The following is a 24478-nucleotide window of genomic DNA, read 5'->3' on the forward strand; positions in this document are numbered from 1 at the left end:
TTGAATAAGTACACTTAAATATTTATTTCATGTTTCAAGTTTAGTTTATACAAAAAAATAGTGTTCTATAACAATATTTGTATGCTTTGTTTTTATTCGTACTTTTAAATAGAATACGATAAATTAAATTTGGATTAAAATTTAAAACCTTGATGTACCTTAACTCACACATTTAAATATTAAATTTTATTTTTAAAAAAGTCTAAAAACTAATCATAGTAATCTTGCCAATAAATTCAAATTTATTACAATTTATTATTTGATAATATTAACTTTCTATTAAATTGACGATTTAAAAAAATATTATATATATTATTAATATTAATTTATTAGAACTAAGTATAAATGTTTATTACTCAATATATTATTTGTTAAGTCTAAGAATATTTAATAATATAAATTTTGCTTACATTTAAAATATGTTTGATAAAGTTTCTAAAATATTTCATAATCTTTCGATATAATTAAATACTTATTTAAATTATGGGTTGTATATACAACCCTACGTAGTTGTAATAGAGTATAAAAAAGAAACCACGACGATTTAAATAGTTGAATTATCAAATAAGTGGTGTATTTGAGAACAGGAAAAATGGCGGCTCATATAAAAGATGCTGAGTTTGAAAAATAGAAGTAGTACATAATAGAAATTGTAAAAATGCAAATCCCGAATCATTGTTAACACGGTACCTACTTGAATGAATAAAACAAATAAATTAATACTTTAATGAACGTTTCTCTACAATATTGCTCTCTCAATAAACATACATTTTAATAATTTTACTACAGTTAAGTTTAGAAACAGACTAAAAAAAAAAACTATCTAAAACTAAGTAACTGATAGGATATCTATTAGTTTGTAGATATTTGAATATATATTATACATACTTACACAGTTACACGTTGAATACTAATATTTAAATATTTTTCTTGTGAGCTTGTACGTATTTTTATTTAAATATTTATTTGTTAATATATATTCAAACAACTCTTAAATACATTTTTTTTAAGTATTAACAACTATTATGTGAAATTACTTGTTATCTTACAAAAATTAAAATATTTTTAATCTAATAAACCAACAACATTTAAGAACAATTTCTACTAATATAATGTAGAAAGTTTCCACATACACATAAACATATTATTTATAAGCGAACCTAGGTCAAAATATTCTGTTCTAAAATATTCAAGTCAAAAAGTAGATTATTAAATACATTATATTAATGAGTAATAAGTGATGCCACGTATAATGCATACAGTTTACGCTTCAAAAAAAAAAAATCAAAGTGTACTTAGTACCGAATAATATTTATAGATGATATAATAAATATCTGAACCACTATTAATTATCGTATTTAAGTTAAATTTAATAATATAATTGATGAGTTTTATAGAATAGTTCATCGTAATTTATAATAATTTATTATTCGTAGTAAAAATACTTGCATAGAAGAATATAGAAATAAGGGGAAAATTAGCCGGAAACACGCAACGTGCGATCAAATAATACATAAAAAACTACTCAATTATACCCTCTCCCTTCTCACATACATAATATTGCTCATATATAATATGACCCACCATGCCAACAACCATCGTTCGTTTTACATGAAATTAATAATGTTTCAAAACAAAATATGTGTTTGGTATTGAGAATCGAGATTCATATATAGTGGTATAATATATTATTTCATACGTTGCGATATTCTGATTTATAATTAATTAGGCCAGTCGTATGATTATATTATTATAATGAGTACAGCAAACATAAACTAGAAAAAAGAACGACCTAGGCGGCTAGGGCTGCGTCCTCGACACGTCCGAAAATCCTAGACTTGACGACGTCGTGTGTGTGTGTGTGCCGTGCAACTAATGAAACACAATTTATTCGCGTAGATCGAAAATAGAATTGCGTCTGATCTTCGCGGACGGAACCCGGCGATTGATTATAAGTCATAGGTCGACAGCGGTAAAAGAAAAAGGCGAAATCGTAACGTTTCAATCGATCGATGACGGGAGAACGTTACGTCGGTCGCCGAGTGTTAGTATAGCTATCTTCTTGTGACCACAAACGCCTACAGCAGTCTTCGTTATAGGAACTGTTAACTGTTTAATTATTAAACCGTTTTGACCATATTTAATAGTAGTAAATTTGATGTTTATGATAATATTAATATTAATATTGTACGACTTGTACGACGCAATAAATATGTAATATAAATAAAGAGTAATACAAGTCAACAGAAGTATAGGTTATTAATAATACCTAACCTAAACTCCGCTGAACCAAAATGAGAAAAATATAGACATTGACACTGGAATAAAAATAAAAAATAAAAACACTCGCCTCAATTAACTACAACTGTCGGAACACTGTACGTGTTATAACACTCACACAAAAACACGAATTACGTGTAGTCGAGCGCTCGTTCCAGTGGAACCGCTACTCGAATCTGGACCACTCAAATGTTCTGTAAAAGCCGTTACAGCTTACCTGAAATTGTTTACAAATAATATAGACAACATTATGTAAACTATTTAACATCAAGTGCAATAATTAAGAGGTAGTACTAGCAATAATAAATTATCAAACGCGATTAAATGTCAATTACGTAAAAACGAGTACATCACACAAGGGTATTGATTTAAAATAATGAGTGAAACTAAAGTAGATGTTCTATTTTACCAAACAACATATCGTTTAAAAACGTAAAACACGTCTGTGTCATGTCAATGAACTAAGCATAAGGCCCCCAGCATGGTTCAGCTAAAGGAGCACAATATTTTGGCGTGAACACGGAATTCAATATGAATTCCGCTAATCTTGACAATATATGTCGAGCACGTTCTAACTGAATACAATCTCCCGCTGTTTAACTGTTTAAGGATCACACAGGGAAAACAGCCATATTCGATAATAGAATGAACTAATGCATAGTTTGTATTATAAGTGCATTGATAGATAATTCTTACTTAAAATGCATTGACAATTTCATAATGAAATCAAAAATCTTCAAAGCTCTTGTTAAAACGTTCGTTACAGTATGTTGTCAAAGATCACGATTACGATTAAACTTAAAACCAACGTCAATAAATTAGACATCCGTTGCAGTGTATAATATTTGAAGCATATATAGCGAATTGCGATGCAAATGATTTATGTGTCGGTTGTATTTTATGCTCGACTCTCGTGCACCGGTACATTCGTATTAGTGATGAAGCGAGTTACACGGAGGTGTACCAGACTGTCATATACGCACATCAATGTGTTACGGGCACTTTAAAAAAAACACAAACAATTTATAACACTTTTAAAAATTCTTTATCAATAAGACATATATAAATAAGTCCCGTGACCGTAGGTACTTACTCGTACTACGATTTTGGAGAGAACCCCCTTGTGTCCCACATTTGTGTTGTCTTAAATATATTGTAAATTTTGTTGTCTTAGCTCATTTGCTTTATTGGTCTAACTTATCTATGACTATTGTTTAACTTATAATATGCTCTATTGGCGCGTACATAACATTCCTTTAAGACGATATTATAATAATATAATGTATTAAAATGATATAAAACGCCTATAAAATATCATGGTTTTATAATTTTATATATTTAATATAAGTAATAACACATTTTTTATTTAATAATTTATTGTTGTTTCTAACTGTTATGAATAAAACACGACCTTATAGAAAAAAAAGACAAAAAGATTTTAAAATGCCAAATAATATGTAGGTATATCATCCAAATTTTAATTTCGATTACTCAAAAACTAATTAAATATGTTTATTGTTTAAGTATCATACATAAATTAAAAAAAAATATCAAAAATGTTTAATTTATATAAATAACAAAAAAATAAAGAAAGATCATATTTTAAAATTAATATCATGTCTTTAAAATATTTATATAAATATTTTGAGAAAAATTGACTGCATTTCTTAATTTTTGAACTACAACAAGAATACAATTTGGTTTTGGATATAAATTCCCGTTTTCTTCCAAATGTAGTTTAATTTCCCCTGATTATTTTTAAAAATTTCTAAATACAAACTAAATTTAATTAGTAATCAGTAACTAACTACCCTGAAAGTTGAATATTGAAGCAGTTTTAATGCCCTAAAAGGAAATGACAAATAACAAAAAACAAAACCAGGAAAATACATATTTGATAAACTAATATGTTCGTAACAACATAATATTATACCCAACTAAAAATAAAAAGTTTAAAATAATATTTTGTTTGGTTTATGCTTATAAAATAAATTAACACAACCTGTAACCAAGACAAAATGACAAAAACATGCATAAAAATATTATATTTATTTATAATAAACTAAAATGAAATACATTCTTAAATTACTAACAAATACTCTTTTAATAACGTATTTTCAATATGTTTAAAAAATGATATCGTGTTAAAAAGTTTTGATATTTTAAAGTCATATTGTTGCCTGTTGGCAGTTCAACCCCATCATTTTTATGAAATTGAATATATTGTGTTACAAACAAAAACACTCAGTATTTTTTCCCCAATTTTTTTCCAATGCCTTTAATACTATATATATATACTATATACCGTTTCTACAGTTTTTTTTTTATTCGTTCAAAAGTATATTCGGGAAAAATAAATATATCGACAAAAATCCTAGAATTTGCTTTCAATTTGGTAAAAGAAAAATATTTTTCTTGTGTTTGCACTTCTATCAATTTCATTACTTTATTTAAGTATACAAGTAACAAAATGACCAGATGGAGTACCTATTTTGGCACTAAAAACATGTTTGATGGTAGGATATTCGGTAAATGGGTTTTCGATCAATCTTTGGTTTTTTTTTATTATTGGGTAAAAAAAACAATCTATTGAGTTAAGGTAGCTTATTTTGTCACAATAGGTACATTACATCATACATTAAACCAACTGTTATATAATAGTATAATTCTATATAAGTACCATATCAAACTTGATGCATGCCACGGAGGACTTAAACAACGGTAACATATCGAACATGATTGTCTAGGTGATTGTAACCGTTTATTTTTTTAAGGAGTTATGTGTACAAGAAGATTCACAATTTGTCGTAAAATTATATTATTTAAACGAAGTTATTTTTTAATACGTACGATGTAATTTACTATCACGATTAAAAAAATATATTTTTTGCCTTTTAGCTGAGAATTTCTTAAGTTAAAATTGTACATTTCATGTACCTAATATTAAAAAATAATACCCATATATAATGATCAATAACTAAGTACAATGACACTGTCGATGATTTACACGTGGTGATAGCGTTATTTGATTATTACTAGTTACATATAACTGATGATTCCTAGAAGTGGTTTGTTTCATTAATACTAGAAAAAACGCACCTAATTCTGATCTCATTTTTTGAACCATATTAAAAAAAAATAATTATCATGCTATAAAAATGGTACAGAGGATGCCGAAACCCATAAGTCTTGACCCTAATAAGAATTAGCTATGTGTGCTAAAATAAAAACTTAAAATCAGTGTAATCAATTTTAATTGTTTTAATTATTAAGATTATAGACATTATTATTATTATCTTTGTTATAGTGTCAATAATATGAATCAATAAAAATAATTATGGTACCTAAATCATTAAAGGACAATTTTTATATTATGTTCCTATGTATCATAATGGCGTTGATATAATTCTATATTAAATATTGCCAACATAATATAATTTTTTGAACTTAAACAATTAAGTTATATCATACAGCACTGAAAATTCTGATTATATTTTTTTTTGTTATTATTAAAATATGTTTGTCATAAAAGATTTTTTTTAAGATAATTTATAAAATTACAAATTATGTAGTCGTATTAATTTATCAACATGACAATATAAAAGCAGACTATATGTACTTAATTTATAGTTTAATTTTGAAAGTGCGAATGTATATTAAATACGTCATTATAATAAAGTAGTATAATACAATATCAGGCTGAATCATTAATTTCAAATAAATATATTTAAATTATAATTTTTATTTCACATTTAATTAACCTTAATATACATCTTTTGTTACGTATTTTAAATATAACTTTTTATTCATAATTCATATTTAATGGTGATATCACGGCTTAAAAAATGTAGGTTAGAGGATTGTGGGCTGGAACGAATGAAATGGTTGTCTTTAAAATGGAGAACTAATGATAAATCATCGCAATCGGAAAATAATTCTGAGTGGGCTCGGACTCATCGGCTCCTAAGGTATTTACAGAATTGTTTGAATGCATAGGTCTTACACAAATATGTATTCAATTTTCAACATTCCAATGAATATATTATTTTAAATACCAACGCTAAAAATAAATTATTAAAATAAGTCTAAAAATAATATACAGCAACAGAGATTGGATAAACCACTTTGTGAGTTTGTTAGAATTTGAAAAAATTATGAAAAGTAATGAATCATTGTATTTGCATATTTCAAAAAAGGTTTAATATGGTGCTTGAACCTATATATTTGTTAGACTTATAGTACGTTTTTAAAATGTTAAGTGTTCGTAAAGAACGCGTACAAGTAAAAATGTTCAGAATATGATATATATTAATATTGTTAGTAATACCAATGTAATACATTTTTAAAAACTATCACATCACAATTTATTTTTTATTTATTTTGCACGTTAAAACTATGGTAGATACCAATAGAAACGCGTTTGTTGTTAAACCGATACATTCGTCATATTTCACACAGAATCTAAAGATAATTTAAAAAAAAAACGAAATTCAAAAAATAAATTTGTATTATTATCTATATATTTTGTTAGTGTCTCCTACTTATACACAAGATATTATATCGTCCATGTTTCATTTAATAAATACAGTACATACTTTTATTTTAAACTACACGACTCGAAATTCAACAGAATTTTTCATCGTACAATTTTAAATTACTTAATCAATAACAAGTTGTGTTTTATACGCTCAAACAAAGATTAACTCGAAAGAATGAAGCCTAGTTATAATACTTTTGATTTGTATAATAATACAATAATAAACTAATAGTAATAAACCAATAATTAATAAGTAATAACGTATTATTGTTAAGAGTTCAGCAGTGTTCCTAGCCAACATATTAATGTACCCATAGAACACAAGCACAACTTGCAGGCCAATGGTTCTTACGGCTCTAATTTGTTTCGATGTAAGTAATAAATGTGTTTTGAATGAAAGTTCTGTATCTAGTAACATATTTAATGTATATTCTGGCCATACATCAAAATTAAATTTCAAAGCACTATAATAAGTAATACAATATAACATAATTTCTATTTATTAGTAATATTTTTATTTATATAATAATACTAATAACTACTTTGTATAATTTTAAATATGTTTATATATATATATTTTTTAAATTTAAATAAAGTATTCTAATCAACTGTTTTGGTGTTATTATAGTTCATAATATCCATTAGGTTAAATACTTTAACTCGGGATAATTGAATCACCTTGTGACTGCATGAACGTTAAGCTTTTATATTATAATAGCGTTTAATAAAATATTATCTGATAAATAAATAATTAATTCAATAATAATTGCAATCACTTGTTTAACTTGTACGTAACGTTTATACAATGCATTAATATAATGTATGTATATACATTAAATATTTAGACAGTTATCATACAAAATAAATAGCTAAACAAGTATAAATTGATAAAAATGTCCATAATAAAATTCAATATTTTATAGCATTTAAAACTATTCTCTCTAAGCTAAAAAGTATAATATCTAAATATTTATTCGAGATAACTCTTGTAGTTACTATATACATTAAATAGTAATGATTATAAGTCATTATAAATAAATTAGTTAACCTATAATATATAGAACATCGAAAACATATGAAATAGCATTATACCGATACACGACGCGGACACGGACTTTATCAAAATTATAATAGCCAAAACACGTGAAATACGATTTTAAGCCTTTATCGAAATGCGTAATACTGTAATTATTACGTGTTATGCACAGAAGTGTGACATATTATTATATTTCAAGATGTAACGCCGCACAGTTATGTTCGACTTAGTTTACAAAATACCCATATAGACAATCGGCTATACGGTTGTATAAATTGGTGATTTAGATCATGCCACTTAGGGTGGTTATTGTGTTGTGTATAACAGTAATAATATTATAATACAGCTATCGCCGAAAAACGTGCGTATCATTTTACATGTTAAATGTATTTTAGATGCGGGCCCGTAAGCTCGTCAAAATCCCGAGGATCAAAAAAGCGAGACACGCGAGACACGTCGTAACGAAACAGTTCCTATATATGATATTTAGAATGCATTCGAATACACACAGTGGCGTGCACAAGGGAGAGATGATGTAGGATATATCCCGAAGCATGAGGATTTTTTTTATATTTTAAACAAGACTTTGAACTTTACACCTTTTTGATGGTTTCGTTCGTATATATCAAGTCAGCGATCTGATCTAAAAAATTGTTAAATATTTATTTTGCCAAGTATAGTTTTATTAACTATAATATGTATATTAATAATAAATAGGTAGGTACAATAATTATTCAATAATTTTGTTTAAATGCCTGGTCCTTAGTATTAATAATTATAAATTTAATAACTAAAAATAATAAATACTTTAAACTAATAATATAAACCTCTTTTTTACCATAATAAATTAAAATATAATACATTTTTGTTGCTTCGATTTAAGGCGTCCATCCCTCCGACTTCTACTCTCGCCACTAAATACATATACCTACTCGTATAATAATATTACATAATATTGTGGTATTCATACGAAGGTAACTGTCACCGGTCGTATTGATACGACGATCATTTGGTTATGCTACGTCCCTATATATATATATATATATCATGGCATATAATTATTGTATTATTGTAATTCGAAATACAGTACGACCGAGATCGTAATATCTTATATGTTATATTTATTAGAAGTCGACCAAACGTCACGGCAATTATTATAATAACAATAATCGTTATCATAACGTTCGAATGTGTGTGTGTGTGTGTGTGTGTGTAATATTAAAAAAACCAACGGGAGAATGAGAAGCGACAGTGTTATGAAATGAGCTGGTGCTGTACTGGCGGCATCCTTATCACGCTGTCATATGGCTATACGCACTGTGTCATTATCCCTCTACACGCGCACACAGCCAAGTGAGTTTCGTACGATTTCCTTAATCAGTTCTCGTCGAGCAATTAAACGAAGTCATTCACCGGCCAGACCGAACGCATTTCACGAACCTTCCAGTCTTATCTTCCGACGGATTGGTGACACTCCGACCGAACGGTGCAAGCTCTGTCGCGTGGCAAACGAGATACTGTAGTGTAATACGTCTACTGCGCGTCGCTCAATAACACATCAGATCAGTTGGTTTTATCCGTCTCTAATAATTGTTCGTCTCTTATACAACAGCAATACACTGTCGTTCGGTTTGCCGCGTGCATGCAAACGATGCTATATTTCGTACTCGGGTCTCCGTGTACTGCCGCCGTCTATCGTCGTGTAAACGTGCGCAGGCAAACGTCTTCTGCGCTACATCGTCTCGCCCGGGCGCACTGACCGCAACCTGCCGCGGACACCACCGTCCACAGCTGAACTTATCGTTCGCCGGATCGCATCGGAATTTTCGACAATGGAGGTAACGGGACACCGCAAAACTCGGCGGCCGACCGATCGTATAATATACTGTACAAACAACCCCCACCCCCTCACCCTTCGCCATCGCCACGTCACACCCCCCTGTCTGAAGTAAAATCCCCGCCATATATTGGAAAACTCGGCAGACAGAAAAATAATTATGAACTTTTTCGACGTCATGATATTATATCAACGCGTGTAGTGGAAAATCGTATAATAATAATACGATAATACGATATTTTTAGCACGCGCGCTCGATTTTTTCACCACTTCGACTGGCCGTGCATTTTATTTTCCGTTTTTATTGTTTGTTCGGAGCAACGCGTTTACAGATCGAGGGAATAATAATCATATTATTTTTTTTTTGTTTTTTTTTTTTTTATCGTCAGAAAACATAATAATTATCTATTAAGACGAAATGACATCTCTCGCGTGAATTAAGCGTTGTTGCATCAACGTCGCTGCCAATTAAAAAAAAAAAAAAAAAAAAAATGGTTTTATCCTATAATAACACGAGTAGAATATTATGTATGACGTACATGCGTATTAACAACCGATTACAACAATTTAATTTATGATAAGCCAATCTGTGATAGCTTTTTATTAATTGTTTTATAAACATAAATATAAGACTCATTGTTGGTAAGATATTTTAATAATAATTTTATTTAATTTTTAATCGTTAAATTCAAATCAGACTATTATTATTATTATAATTATTAATTATTCATGCTTTAATCGTTCAAATTTAATGTCAATTTTAATTATCAATTCAGACACATTCTAGGTGGACTTTGTTAACGAGTGAAAATCTAGTACCTAATAATTTCAATGTAAACTAATTTTAAATAATTATACAATACTATTTTTTTTTTTTTAATATTTTAATTGACACAATTAATGTAGACTTATGTAACTTTTTAATAACAAAATATCATAGTTAAGCAACAATGAATAAAATAACATTTATATTTTCAATATAATATAAAGAAATTCAATTTTTATTTTAACATAACACGTAACAAAAATATATATATAATAGTTATTATTTTTAAACTATCATGACTAATAATTAGTTGTTATGTATTTAAAATAACGATTTAAATAAACTCAAATTATATTAATTTCATTACTAGGTAAACTATATCATGTGTTGTTACTTCTATAGTAATACAGTTTGTAAAAGTAACTAATACGAGTACTTACCTAAATTTCATAAATCATAGTACTACATCGATCCTAATCGATTAAAAATAAAATAAGTCATTAAAATTATAAAATAATATAAAGTTTACTCTTTAATCATTGTTGTTGCGTACCTATATGCTATTTGAATGACTTCTAATACGATGCCATTTTCAGCTGTCAGTTGAACATTGTAATTCATGAGTACGCTAAACATAATAAAGATAAAAGATTTAAAAAACCATCCGCGCGATAACGAGACGTAGGTAGGTACTGTGTAAATATTAGTCTTTTTAAATCTTCACTTTATTCGATTCTCTTGATATTCAGTATTCAATTCGTATCGGGGAAGCTTAATATATTAATATAGTGAACATGCATGATGGTACGTATGTATAATACAATTTTTCAAGTTGCATTTTAAATAGATATACGTAAATGACGAAGTTAATTTTATTCATTTTGATTTTGATATACTCAACTTGCACGTTATGATTATAATTCGAATTGATATAACTGCAATAAAATACATAAATAAATTAAACTGCTATTTATATATTTTTATAACATTTATAATTACACAATATGTATCTATTGTTAAAATGTAATTATTTACGTTATCAAAACAATTTATAGAATTCAAGGTTATATCGATTTAGTTACTATCTGGTTTAAATACCTATATGTTTTGAAATTAATAATATTAAAAAAAAAAAATTAACGAGCAACAATTAAACAAAATTACAATTGTTGTATTTTTCAGTATTAAATAAATGTATATCTTTTTTTTTAAATAAAAATAAAAATGTTAACCCTTTTATTTGGTCTATTTATTTTAAATATTTCTAATTAAAAATCAAATATCTAAAAAGATATATTATAATATAAAAATAGAAATTATATATGATTTTCCTATAGTGTAAAAATAAGTTATGAATATCTACTTAGACTTTGTAGTAATAAATTTAAATAAAAATGTTACAGTACTAGAAAAATCTATATACATTTATCAAAATAATAAAAACAAGAATTGCTCGATTCATTTATCCCCCGAAAAATATTTTTTTTACTAATAATATCGAAAAAAAACAATAATTGAGTCTACTCTGTATACTTAAAAAAATACAAATTTTAAACATAAATTATGGTACATCGTTTTCAACCTAAATTTCATACAATTATATAAATACGTCATTTATAACGAGTACCCACCTAAAACAAACTTTACAATGTCGCAGTGAAGATAATGTATGAACTAAAAAATTATCATAGGTATAATAATTTCGATTATGAAATTGTTAACGCAAATAAACAATTCTATTAGATAGAAGAAAATAATACAACAATACTGTTTACAATATCCCTATACTCTTAAAACGCATATTTATTAATCTCAAAAAAAACATATATTTATATCTATATATTATTATCAAACCTATATTGTTTAAGTCATAGAACAGGTAAACTAAGATTGTATTCATTTTTATTTATAAATATTCATGGCTCTTAAATTAAAAATTAATAAAACAAATAGTAATGGTATTTACATATTTTAGTTTAATATAATTACTTTTTAAAAAGTTTCAAATTTTGTAAAATTTAATTTTTATAATTCTCAATAAAACTGAATTTAATAACAAATCAAAACAATTATATGATTTAATAAATTGCTACAATTCATAGTTCCTACTTCCTATCTCTTATTTCAATTTGTCTATCCTTGTCCTTCTTGACCATTATAATAAGTGAAACACTCAACCTTCCAAGTACATGTATAATATCAATAAGGTGCTCAATTCAGATATCAATACCAATTAACTTGGGTATACTAAAATAATGTTTACATTTGCTATATTATATTATTATATAATTTTTAGAAAACAACTTTCAATTAGGTACTATTCTTTCTTGTCATTTTATTAAAGAATATTAAAACTCGCAACGTATAAAATATAATATGTTTTCTTTTTTTTATCACATTCCGAATTTATTCAAATGTTTTATTAAACATCAACCTATTAATTATACTTGGCTTGTTTTGCTTTGTATTATTTCATACTCATACATAAAACTAATAACAATAAAAAAATAGCCATAAAAATATATTAAAAATCTCACATGATTACTTCACATGTGGTATGTATTTTGCGAATTGGGTATGTCATTGTTTTACAAGAGGGAAATCTAGTGGGTTATATTAAGTTATAAAGCAATAACAATTTCGTTTTGAAAATAGTTATTACCATAGTGAAGTTTTTATTTTGTTTTTATAAAATTAACGGTGTTAAAAAAAACATATTTTGTTTAAAACATTCTATTTAAATCAATTTATTCTCAAATAAAACTTATACCTAAGATTATGTAAAATGAAAAAATATTAAAATTTTGTTTAAGGATTATAATGACTAGTTAATTGTAACACACTTCATTTTTCTAATATTATAACAAAATCACGAACTATTTTTGGCGTTATAATAAATAATAACAATTGTTGTATTACACGTTCACTGCCCTTTAAAAATATTTACCGATAAGATATCATTTTTTTTTTTTTTGAAGTAACATATTATTTCTGGCATTACTCCAAGTCAAAAACCAGGTTTCACGGATGGAATGATCCCGTCGTTTTTAATGTTAGAGTGATAAAATTACGTAAAAAATGTTACGGTTAATTACACATCAAAAAATAAATAATAATATTATAATTTGTAGAGAACTGCATATGTTTATATTTTACGTTTCAGGTTGGTTTTACGGTGAAAATGGGAGTGGCGATGATTCTGCTTTGTATAGCTAAGACAACAAACCCAAAACTACTCGATAATCTGCTAACGACTAAAGCAATATGTCCCAAACAATGTGCTGTTTGTTCTTCCATCGAAATGCTCTGTTCTGGTGCCAACATCACCGATGTCCTAAACTATGATATGGATCCTCAAGTAATCTTAACTTCATTAATTATTACACAAACGATGCTATGTCAATTTTAATTAATTTTTATCAGTTTTTGAACAAAGCAGAAATAAAACACTTATACCTATTTTACAACTTTAGAAGTTCTTAATTTTAAAATATTTTTGAATTGGATACATTTTTTTTAAATCTATTGTTTTTTGCTTTAGATATATAGAAATCAGATGTATTGAACTAAATTAAAATATTGCACGAAATTTCCACACAGATTGAACTCAAGATCGAATTATAGTTTGACATTCTTATTATCGATTATTGATTAAACTATATCATAACATTATCAGAACACTATGAGTTGTAGTTAATAATTCTATTAAAGTGTAATTTAGAATTTTAATAAGTGCATAAACTATTTTCTTGATAAATATATAAAATATAATATATATTCATGCTTAAATAATTTCTCATTTTAATTTATTTAAAGCTATTTATGATGACTAAAGAAATATCTTTAACTTAGAAGATAACCTCCATTATTAAAAATATATATATATATTAATTTTAGTTTATATTTTATATCCTTACTACGATCATTAAACAACTTAGATGATACACAAAATACTATAATTTCTTAATCATTATTTATTAAATAAATACTAAAGTCAACAGTATTGATGATTGTACTATTTTACTAGAAAAATAATAGTATTTTCTTCAAAAATGTTTTGTCTATTTTAAAACTAATTGTTAATTATAATTTTAAAACATTAAAACATATTTTAAACTTTGTAGTTTTAGAAAAATATATATCCACTCGATTTTTATATTTCAATTCCTAAAAATATAAATTATAATTAATAGTATTTGTATTACCAATTAATAAACTTTAATCGAGAATATACATTTATTAAGAATTAAAAATATTATGATTAAATTATTTAATTTCATTATTTAAAATTCGTCTAGTATAGATGTGAAGTCATAAATTAATGTCACCAAGTAAATTAAATATTTTTTATAATTTTTAAGTACTTTAAGTACTAAATAATTATAAAAAATATTATAATTTATGTTCATATCACGTTATTAATTTGACACCCTATACTGGCTATACTGATATTACTTTTTTCGTTTGAATTAAAAGCATACCTGTGATTGTTTTACTCAAATAGAATATGTATAGATATTCTTATACATTTTGCACTTCACTATGGTGGATTTCTAAAATGTATTGTTATGAAAACACCTAAATGCAAAATTTGTTACCTTTGTATATTATACATATTTAGACAAAAATTGTATTTTACGAGGAATTTTAAATTTCAATAACATAATCATAGTATTATAATAATTTTTTTTTTCATTTTCGGCACCATAATATAATCATTTTCACTATATTCTAAATTTATTATAACCGTACATTTATAACATTTTATACACCTTAAAATTTCTCTAAAATTGAATGGTGTTCATCGTGTTTTATAAATTTCAAACAACTACCTATTTTAGTTATTCAATTTAAAATTATATCAATTAATTAAAAACTTTTCAATATTTGTTTATATACTGTTCATATTCCTACTAAAAATAAAACCAACGTTAATTAAATATTATGAAAAAAGCGTTTTATTGGTTTTTCTTTCATAAGAAGTATCTAAAAAATTCGATTTTACTTGATTTATTTTATCCTTTTTCATTTAATAGGTTTTTATGATGATAATAATAATAATATATATTACAATACATTTTATTTATTTTTGTTTCAGATAGAAAATTTAGAATTGTCAAACATGACATTGAACTTTATTCCACTCGAAGTATCACACATGACTAATTGCAAGAAACTCAATTTATCTTCAAACAATATACAACAAATCGAGAAAGATGCTTTACAAAACTTATGGAATCTTGAAGATCTGATATTAAGTAATAACTCTATTATGAACATTGCTGATATAAATCCTAGTGAATTATTTAACAATACTAAGAATATCAAGCGTCTAAATTTATCGAACAATCATATAACTGATCTTGGTCAAAACCATAGCACTATATTGATCAGTGAATCGCTAGAAGTGTTAGACGTTAGTCAATGTCAAATCCTCTCAGTGGTTGGACAAATTGTACTCAGCGGACTCACAAAACTGAAATACTTGAACTTGTCAAATAATCCAATATTATTATTTGGTGAACTGTTTTCGAACTCAATTACTACGTTGAACTTACGCGGTTGTCTCCTCGTTCATCTCAAGGATAATGCTCTGAGTGGATTTCCAAAACTCGACCTATTGGACATTAGCCTGAATGATCAACTATTTATCGACAATACAATACACACCAAGACGCTCAAAACACTTGACATTTCACAGTGTTCAGTGCGCATACCAAATCTGGATGGTATGATTAATATTAGAACTGTATTTATGAATACTAATCGAATTAAAAGACTTACAGCTTATCAATTTGCTAATAACTCAAAACTTATCAATTTGGATCTACGCGAAAACCATATTGAAACTGTACGTATCATTTATGAGTAGTTTTACTAAACAACATTTTAAAAAATGTTCATTAGGTGACTTATATACTAATACTTAAATTAAATGTAGAAAACATTTATAATTTTTATTTACCGTGGCAATACATATACATATTTAACTTTTAAAAACTAATGTAAAACATATTATTAGCATTTTAACACATTTCAATTAAGAAAATTTTATTTTTAATATAATACATAATATTAATAATCTATTAGGTATATTATTATATAACACAAAACATATTCAATAAAAACCACTAAAATAAATAGAAATATGAAAAGTTTAACTACATTATAATTATTTGTTAACAGTACATTATGACATATTTATATCTTTTTATTTTAAAAACAAATCATGTCAGGAAAACTGTTGTTAAGAAAATATATCCAGTTAAATAACTATGAAATTGCTCAAATTACTTATTAATATTGATGTCCTGCTTCATGAAGTAAAAATAAATTCGCTTTATATTATGTACATAATACCTATTTATTATTTATGGTCCTAAATTTAAAATGTCACTTTGACTGATAGGATCAATCAATCCGAATAAAAACATCTCTTAATGAAAGAATACTGGGTATCCATTTTCACCAAGGTATCAAATAAATATATTTATGAAAGTTGGTTCTCAAATCATTGTAAATCAAAATCAAACAACACAAAAACAAACTGCTTATAATAACGACAGTACCATATCAAATTACGTTTTAAGTATACATGAAATAGTAACAAAAAAATTTGTATTCCTTTTATTTGATTCAGGTGGACCCGTTGGCATTTCACGGCATGGCATCACTTATGACGTTGGACTTGTCTACAAACTTTATCGTAGAACTATCCTGGGAATCTGTCATGGCTACATTGCCGGTCCTGGAGACGTTGAACCTTTCGTACAACTTCATCTCTCAGGTTGGACGGCTGAAATCGAACTCTCTCCGCCGATTGAACTTCGATCACTGTTGGATCCATTCAATTCCGAATGGGGCATTCGTTCAACTAGATAAATTTAGTGAACTCATCTTATCCAATAACCCGTTGCAAATGTTACTGCCCGGTAGTTTAAATTCGTCGCACTTGTCGTTTTTGGATCTCAGCTATTGTCGGATATCACATCTGATATCGTACGAGTTTGTCAACTCGCCCAATCTTACCGAAGTAAGATTAACCGGAAATCGTTTAGTGGCTTTGAAAAATGGCACGTTTAATAAATGTACTAAGCTGAAATACGTTGATTTGGACGACAATCCGTGGATGTGTGACTGTTATAGTGCTGATTTCGCGTACATGGCTACACTGGCCAATAGAACCACCAAGCATTCTCCAATTGACAGGTACGATATATTAAAAATTAATATAACTAATTGATATTCTGATTAAAAAAAAGGGGGGATAATTATATATCTGCTCAAAATGTTGAAAAAATAAACAGATATAAAAAAAAAAAATGATTAGGACTAATAAACAATAAATTATAGTCTCCAATAGTACGCCAGGTTAGTTTTAAATACTTAATATAATATAGTTGATAATGTGTTTGCACTAAAAGTCGACACACTAAAGTTTCATAATTTAAATTTAATTTACCTTCAAAAATAAATGACAATAAAATAATAAACTATAGAAATTATTTTGTTACTAATACACATAATTATTATTTTATTTTTATATTTTTATATTTTTTATTTTTATTTACCATTATTATCATTTTTTTATGAACAACGTTTTTAATTTGACTGCATACACTATAAACTATAATGTGAAGAATTAATAGGCATAATATTTATAATCAGACAAATTGAACGTACCTACATTTAATATATTTACAAGAAAATAATATTTGGTCTTATATTGACATTTAAGTCTTAGAAGAAGATATTATTATATTTTGACCACTGAAGTAACATTTAATTTATTTTGTTCTTAAATATATTATTTTTTAATATTCACGATAAATATTTAATTATACTTATCTCAACAAATTCTCGTTAAGATATTCACTTAACCATAAAATTCCAATAATCAATTATCTGAAATGAGCTTATAACTTATTCATTATATTATGTATAGTATGTCTGAAAACTTACATTTTTAATAACATTTTAGAATTAAATAAAAATAATTATTATTATACTATATAATATCTATTCATCATTATTACTCATAAATTAAATCATACAAATATTGAATTTCAAAAGTCTCAAATCATAATTATTTTCTTTGAAAAAAAATATTTTTTATTCGCTAAGAATTTCATGTCTTGCAATATTGTGTTGACACCAATCGAATCTAGTCATTAGCTGATCGTCTTTGCTTGAAGCGTTATAAATATATAACGCTTTCAGTTTCTGCTTGCTGAGTTTCCTTATAGAACACAGTACTTTGTATCTATCATATTCCATTCAACTGAAAATTGTCACGACCATTACTCGGTAACGTACTTTTGCGGGTAAATGCATCGCACCCGAGATAGGATGTCTTTGAACTACTCAAGCTAACAAAATTAATCTAATCAATTTACTGTAAAATACAAAATGTTTTTATTGAATTATCAATGATGTTAGAAATATACCAAAGTACCTACTTACAAGCTGTACAATATGCAATAAAAACCACTATTGTTCCAATCCTGCACTATAATACACTACATAGCCTTGATTTCACTATTTTATTGATTAATGTAATTATTTTATTTAATATTTATCTAATAAATTTCAAAACGAAACAACAAAAAATATTTCAACCAAATCGTATTTATGATTTTCATTTTTAAAGTTAATATTTATTATGATAATCAATCTGTTAATAACTACATAAATATTTAAAGTTAAATTAATAAAAATAATTTGAATTTCATTTATACTATTTCAAAAATAAATACCAAATTTCCTAATTTACCAATAATTTTTATATTTTAGTGTATTTTTTTTTTTTGGTAATATAGAAAAAGTATAGAATGTAAAATACCTAAAAAAATAATTATTATTTTTAACTAAATAAATAAACTATATGTAGTTAACATCTTATAACGCTGAAAAAAAAAGAATTTAAAATATATTCTCAGTAACTACAAATACATAATAAATATTATCTGACAAGAATGAAATCAGCACGTAAAAATATGAAATCAATAAAGATTAAGGAAGTATATATTTAAAATAATTTTGATAGCTGATAAAATTGAAAATATTAGGAAAACTATTGCTTTTCAAAGTTAAATATTTTTAAAAGATGTTATGTTATTGGTAAAGTATTTTTCGTTCGTAAATATATTTATTTTTAAGCTTTACAAGCCATTTAGGTTTTTAGCCGCTGAAACTAAGCCTTTCCATTCTTCTCTATTCTTTGATATGTTCCAAACTTCCAACCACTTCTCATGACTGTATACGTTCTGTCGTGGTATCTCGCATACTATTCATCCATCTTTGGGTTTTCGCGGTCTGCCCTATAGTCTTGTGCTTTCCATTTCTTCGCTTATGGTTATCTTCATTAATCTACCATGTGCTCGCCAAACGTGTCCTGCCCATTCTAGTCTGATGCTCTTAACGAACTGAACCACATTTTTTATATTGTAAAGTATACTTAATTGATTGGAACTGACGGAGTACTTCCAGTACAGTAAATACGCGTCACATACGACGTACTACATACATACTACACGGGATGAGCTATCCCGTGTAGTTTAGGTAGTGTCTGAAGTACCCATGTCCGGTAAGCACAAGCTATTCTTTCCAACCACCGCTATACGTGTCACTATAGGTCGAGGAGCAGTTTTTACTTGCTGCCTCGGTATTCACAAACGAAAAATACTATGCCATAACACGTGAAGTGACGCATAATGAATAATGGTCAAGAAAAAAAAGTATTCTAAGAAATTTCTCACGCGTATTTATTATAAACTGTCGCGGATTATGTTGTATCCATACTCGTCGTGACGGGAACACACGAGCCGTGCAATACTTAACTAGCGGAAATGTTTTATTTCGTTATGATTTATCTTCACTTTTAGTAAGTTTTAAAAATAGAGGATGTCTCCATTACTAAAGTAATCGCTCGCGTCGCAGTGAGTAGGTCGCGCGGCACAAATGTTGATAGTTATTTACTCGTTTTACAGAACGCCCAGCTGCCTGACCCCAGACAACGTTACCGGAATGCTGTGGCACGTGGCGTGCGTCAACAGCCCCGTGTACACCCGAGACAACCGGAAGAACTTCTCGATGGCCATCGGCGTCATACTCATACTGTGCGTGTCCGGACTGATGGCCATATTCGTGGCCGTCCACGAGAACATGAAGACCCGGCAGATGATGCGCAGGCGGCGACAGCTGGACGATTACGGTAACCCCGACCGGTCCGGCGGCGCGGGCTCGGCGGGCCCGGACGAGTACTTCGACGAGTACGCAGCCGCGGCCGAGTCGGCGCGCAAGATGTCGCAGCTTCCGTCGTACGACGAGGCGGTCATGTTGCCCAAGCCGCCGCAGGAACCGCGCTGGACCAAGCGGCACAGCTACACGCAGACGGACGACGCGGACGTGGCGACCGCCGCCGCGTCACCGGCCACGGGCGGTGGCGTCTACTGGCTACTGCCGCCGCCCAACGGGTTACACGTCACCGAACTTTGACCCGAATTGCACACCGTTCCCCCCGCTCTCCCGCAACCGCCCAGCCATCGACCACTGCTCTCTCTCATCGCCCACACAATATCGACACTTCGATCACGCGTCGTAGTGTTTTTTGTACGTTTCAAAATAAAAGCACCTCCCCGCGACTCGTGCATTTGACGAATATTAACAGTTACTCGCCGATACTCGCCATGTAATAAGAACGGAATACTCGTTTGTACGAATATTCGGTATTTAGTATCCGACGCCTCCGCGCGAATCGAAGAAATAAATCCGTCGAATGCACGAGTAGTGAGAATGGTCCAGAACAAATTATGGTCGAATAATAAAATTATATTATATTATATTATACTTACTCGTAATTTTATAATCTCAATTTATATAAGTAGGTAATTGATGTGCATTTTTGTTTATAACAATAATATATAAATATCGGTTTGAAAAAATTCAAAAAAATGTACGAAAATAAATAATTAAAAAATATTATACACTAAATAGTATATCCGGGTATGAATAAAATTCCTTTTCACGACACCTCATCCTCCTGCAGAAGCGATCTCAGAACTGGCCAACTTATTGATTTAAAACGTATATACTATTGTATTATGTACTCTCCAGACTACAATACACGATTTTAACACATTTGTATAGAGCTGAGCAACCATTACGGTAATCGTGGTATATCGACAACTGTCTACAACAAACGTCAAACTAGAAAAACAAACGAACGTTTATAAGTGTTAACCGATAAATAAACGAAATAATATAACATTGATGAACGATAAATGTTTAGTGCACCACTAAGTATGTACATTTCTTCTATTATAATCTCTGGAACTTATCGTTTTCAAAAATACATTACAACGTTATAAACGTACCTATTTACTTTTTATAGTGTATTAGTGTGTCATTATTATACGTCATCGCGATATTGACATTCGACAGAGATTATTTTTAATCTGTTCGCCGTGACTCGTGTGACTCACATCAAATTCACTGATTACTACCAAGAAGCAATCGAACCCGGAGAGAATGCACTTATTCTCGCGCGATCGTCAAGTATGTATCATCAAATTACCGCCGTCCGAATGTCGTGATTCTTCGGCCCTTTATAAAAGTCACATGCGCACGAATCTATCCCCATTCTACGCGTTGAACTTTCGATTTGACTCGCAGAATAATGTGTAGAGTTTTCTACTCGTGTTCGACGTTCGGCGATCACTCTGAAAACATTACATAATTTATAGGTAGTAAGTCAAAATAATATCACTCAGAATAATTTATTACTCTATAAGATTCCTGTGGTGAGCTTTTATACGATATGTTCAAATTAAAATAGCTATCGACCGATATTACATTAAAAGGCTTTCCTATTCTTTGCGCGTTGCTACATATAATATATAATATGTACATTGTAGTTCATGATAACATTTCCGGGTAAACACTTTATCATTGCACAATAATAAGCGAACACGACAATTCTTGTTTTCGTGTACAATTACGCCGTACTCCGTACCGTGTATTGTGTATTACATACAGACATTGATTACAAATATCAATATAATATTAAAATATAGAATTTTTAATCAATAGCACAAAGTACAAGTAAGTCCAAAATTGAACATTTTGCGATATTATGTGCAGAGTTTTTGTACTCAACACGATATGTAAAATGTTTCTGTACAAATTAAAAGATACATTGTACAAAATATGTGTTTTAAAAATCGCATTTTAACCACTTTCACGTTCGTACGATTTTTAACATACAAAATACTAAACAGTAGGTACCAATAAAGTAACATGTAACACTTCATGTTTAGATATTATTCTAAAAGTCATCATACAATAAGTCACGTGACAATATCACCCAAATTTAACTTTTATTCTACTAATCTATCTAAGTAAGTACTCTCTTTTTAATATAAATATACCATAAATGTATACAACTTAATGTCCCTTATTTTGAAAAACACATAATCTCGTAAACTATTGAGTCGATTTATTTGAAACTTTATAAGGTTATTCCTTTCAAACCTACAAAGGTTTACGTGATATTCACGTCCTCTGTAACAAATCATCCATGTAAAATGAATATAACAACATCAATCCAGTGGCATATTAAGGAATTTTCATTGAGAGGGCTGAGCCTCCCTCCAAATATATATTAGATAGTAAATTACAAAAAATGCTTTCTTTGACGAATATGCTACAATGTTCTCAAGTTTGGATAATCTCTATATTGAAAGATAATATATAAATAATTGACAGTCAATTGTTGAGTAATGGTCATAGGTACCTATATTATAAATATATAATTTAAAGATAGAAAATTGTTTAATGAAATAAAATTATATAATTAAACTTATTAATGAAATTTATATTAATTTTAAGTGATTTACAAATATACAAGATTGGTAGAAAGGTGTAAGGATAATTTTTACACTGATGAATAAAGAAAAAATTATGTTACAAGCTTGCAGGTTCCACAAATTAGGTCCTAGTTGAACATGGTCCCGCCCTACTTGAGCCATCAATAACACATGATAATAGGAAACCAAATGCTGATAACAAAAATAATGACTTTATTTCAAATTTTAATACTAATATAAATTTATGAACGAAAACTATAAAAAAATATTAAAAATTGTTTAACATTACGAATAGTGATAATTATTGATGATAATATTATAAATATTGTGATGATAATGGTAAATATAAATATTGTGATGATAATGGTAAAGTGCAGCATTATTTACCTCTATCAAAGTTGCACCAACAATATAGAATTTTATCACAATCACCACCACTGTACTTTTTCTATTTATCAACAAATTATCCATAATGTATGCAAGTATCATATTTGTGAATTATTTCAATGGCAACTATATTGCATATTATTTTTTTTTTATCGCGTGAAAATAACAACGTTTAACATGGTTCAATTGGATATCAATATAAGTGGGGGACTCGTGCACCTCAGCTCATCATAAATACACCATTACTTCTGGTGGAAAAACTTTCAACTTTAATTTCAAACTAATATATTACAATACTCAACTATCCTGTAATGTTTTATAATTTATTATGTACAACTTCTAGTACTATTTTATTCACTATTTTACGTATATAAATCATCATATTATAATAAATTGGTGTTTTCCAAGTAATTTACATTTTGCAGATTATTGAAAAATAAATTTGCATGTATGCATGTATATGTATTTTCAGTATTATATTTTATTTTATTATCATTACTAAAAAAATAATTTGTAGTGATGGTTATTTCAATACTTAATGTACGACTACCCTAATGTTCCATGTGAAGTCATTTCTAAAGCTATATTGTATCCTTTCATTTCAATTTCAACTAGGTTATATTAAATATTAATACCCTAAGAATTCTTTTTCCTGATCATCAATTATAGTAATGATGAGCTATTAATATTGATATATTCATTAAAATCTGCAATGTTATACTCGTATGATGGTTTATGTAAGATTATTCTGCGTCAAGTGGTGTGTTTT

General features: G+C 27.9%; 1 protein-coding gene across 2 annotated transcripts; it reads left to right on the forward strand.

Moving 5' to 3' along the window:
- Positions 1-9130: 9130 nt before the first annotated feature.
- Positions 9131-21453, forward strand: LOC132929535 (leucine-rich repeat-containing protein 15-like). 2 transcript variants are annotated; one of them, XM_060994934.1, is made up of 5 exons: positions 9131-9691; positions 13620-13814; positions 15555-16307; positions 17097-17665; positions 20446-21453. In XM_060994934.1, the coding sequence occupies exons 1-5, from the start codon at positions 9686-9688 to the stop codon at positions 20951-20953; spliced, it is 2031 nt and encodes a 676-aa protein (XP_060850917.1). In that variant the 5' UTR covers positions 9131-9685; the 3' UTR covers positions 20954-21453. The 2 variants fall into 2 exon arrangements, with proteins under 2 accessions (XP_060850917.1, XP_060850927.1); XM_060994944.1 differs by lacking the exon at positions 9131-9691 and adding an exon at positions 11116-11260.
- The last annotated feature ends 3025 nt before the right edge of the window (positions 21454-24478 follow it).

This window comes from Rhopalosiphum padi, chromosome 1 (genome assembly GCF_020882245.1).
Source record: "Rhopalosiphum padi isolate XX-2018 chromosome 1, ASM2088224v1, whole genome shotgun sequence".
Lineage (NCBI taxonomy): Eukaryota > Metazoa > Arthropoda > Insecta > Hemiptera > Aphididae > Rhopalosiphum > Rhopalosiphum padi.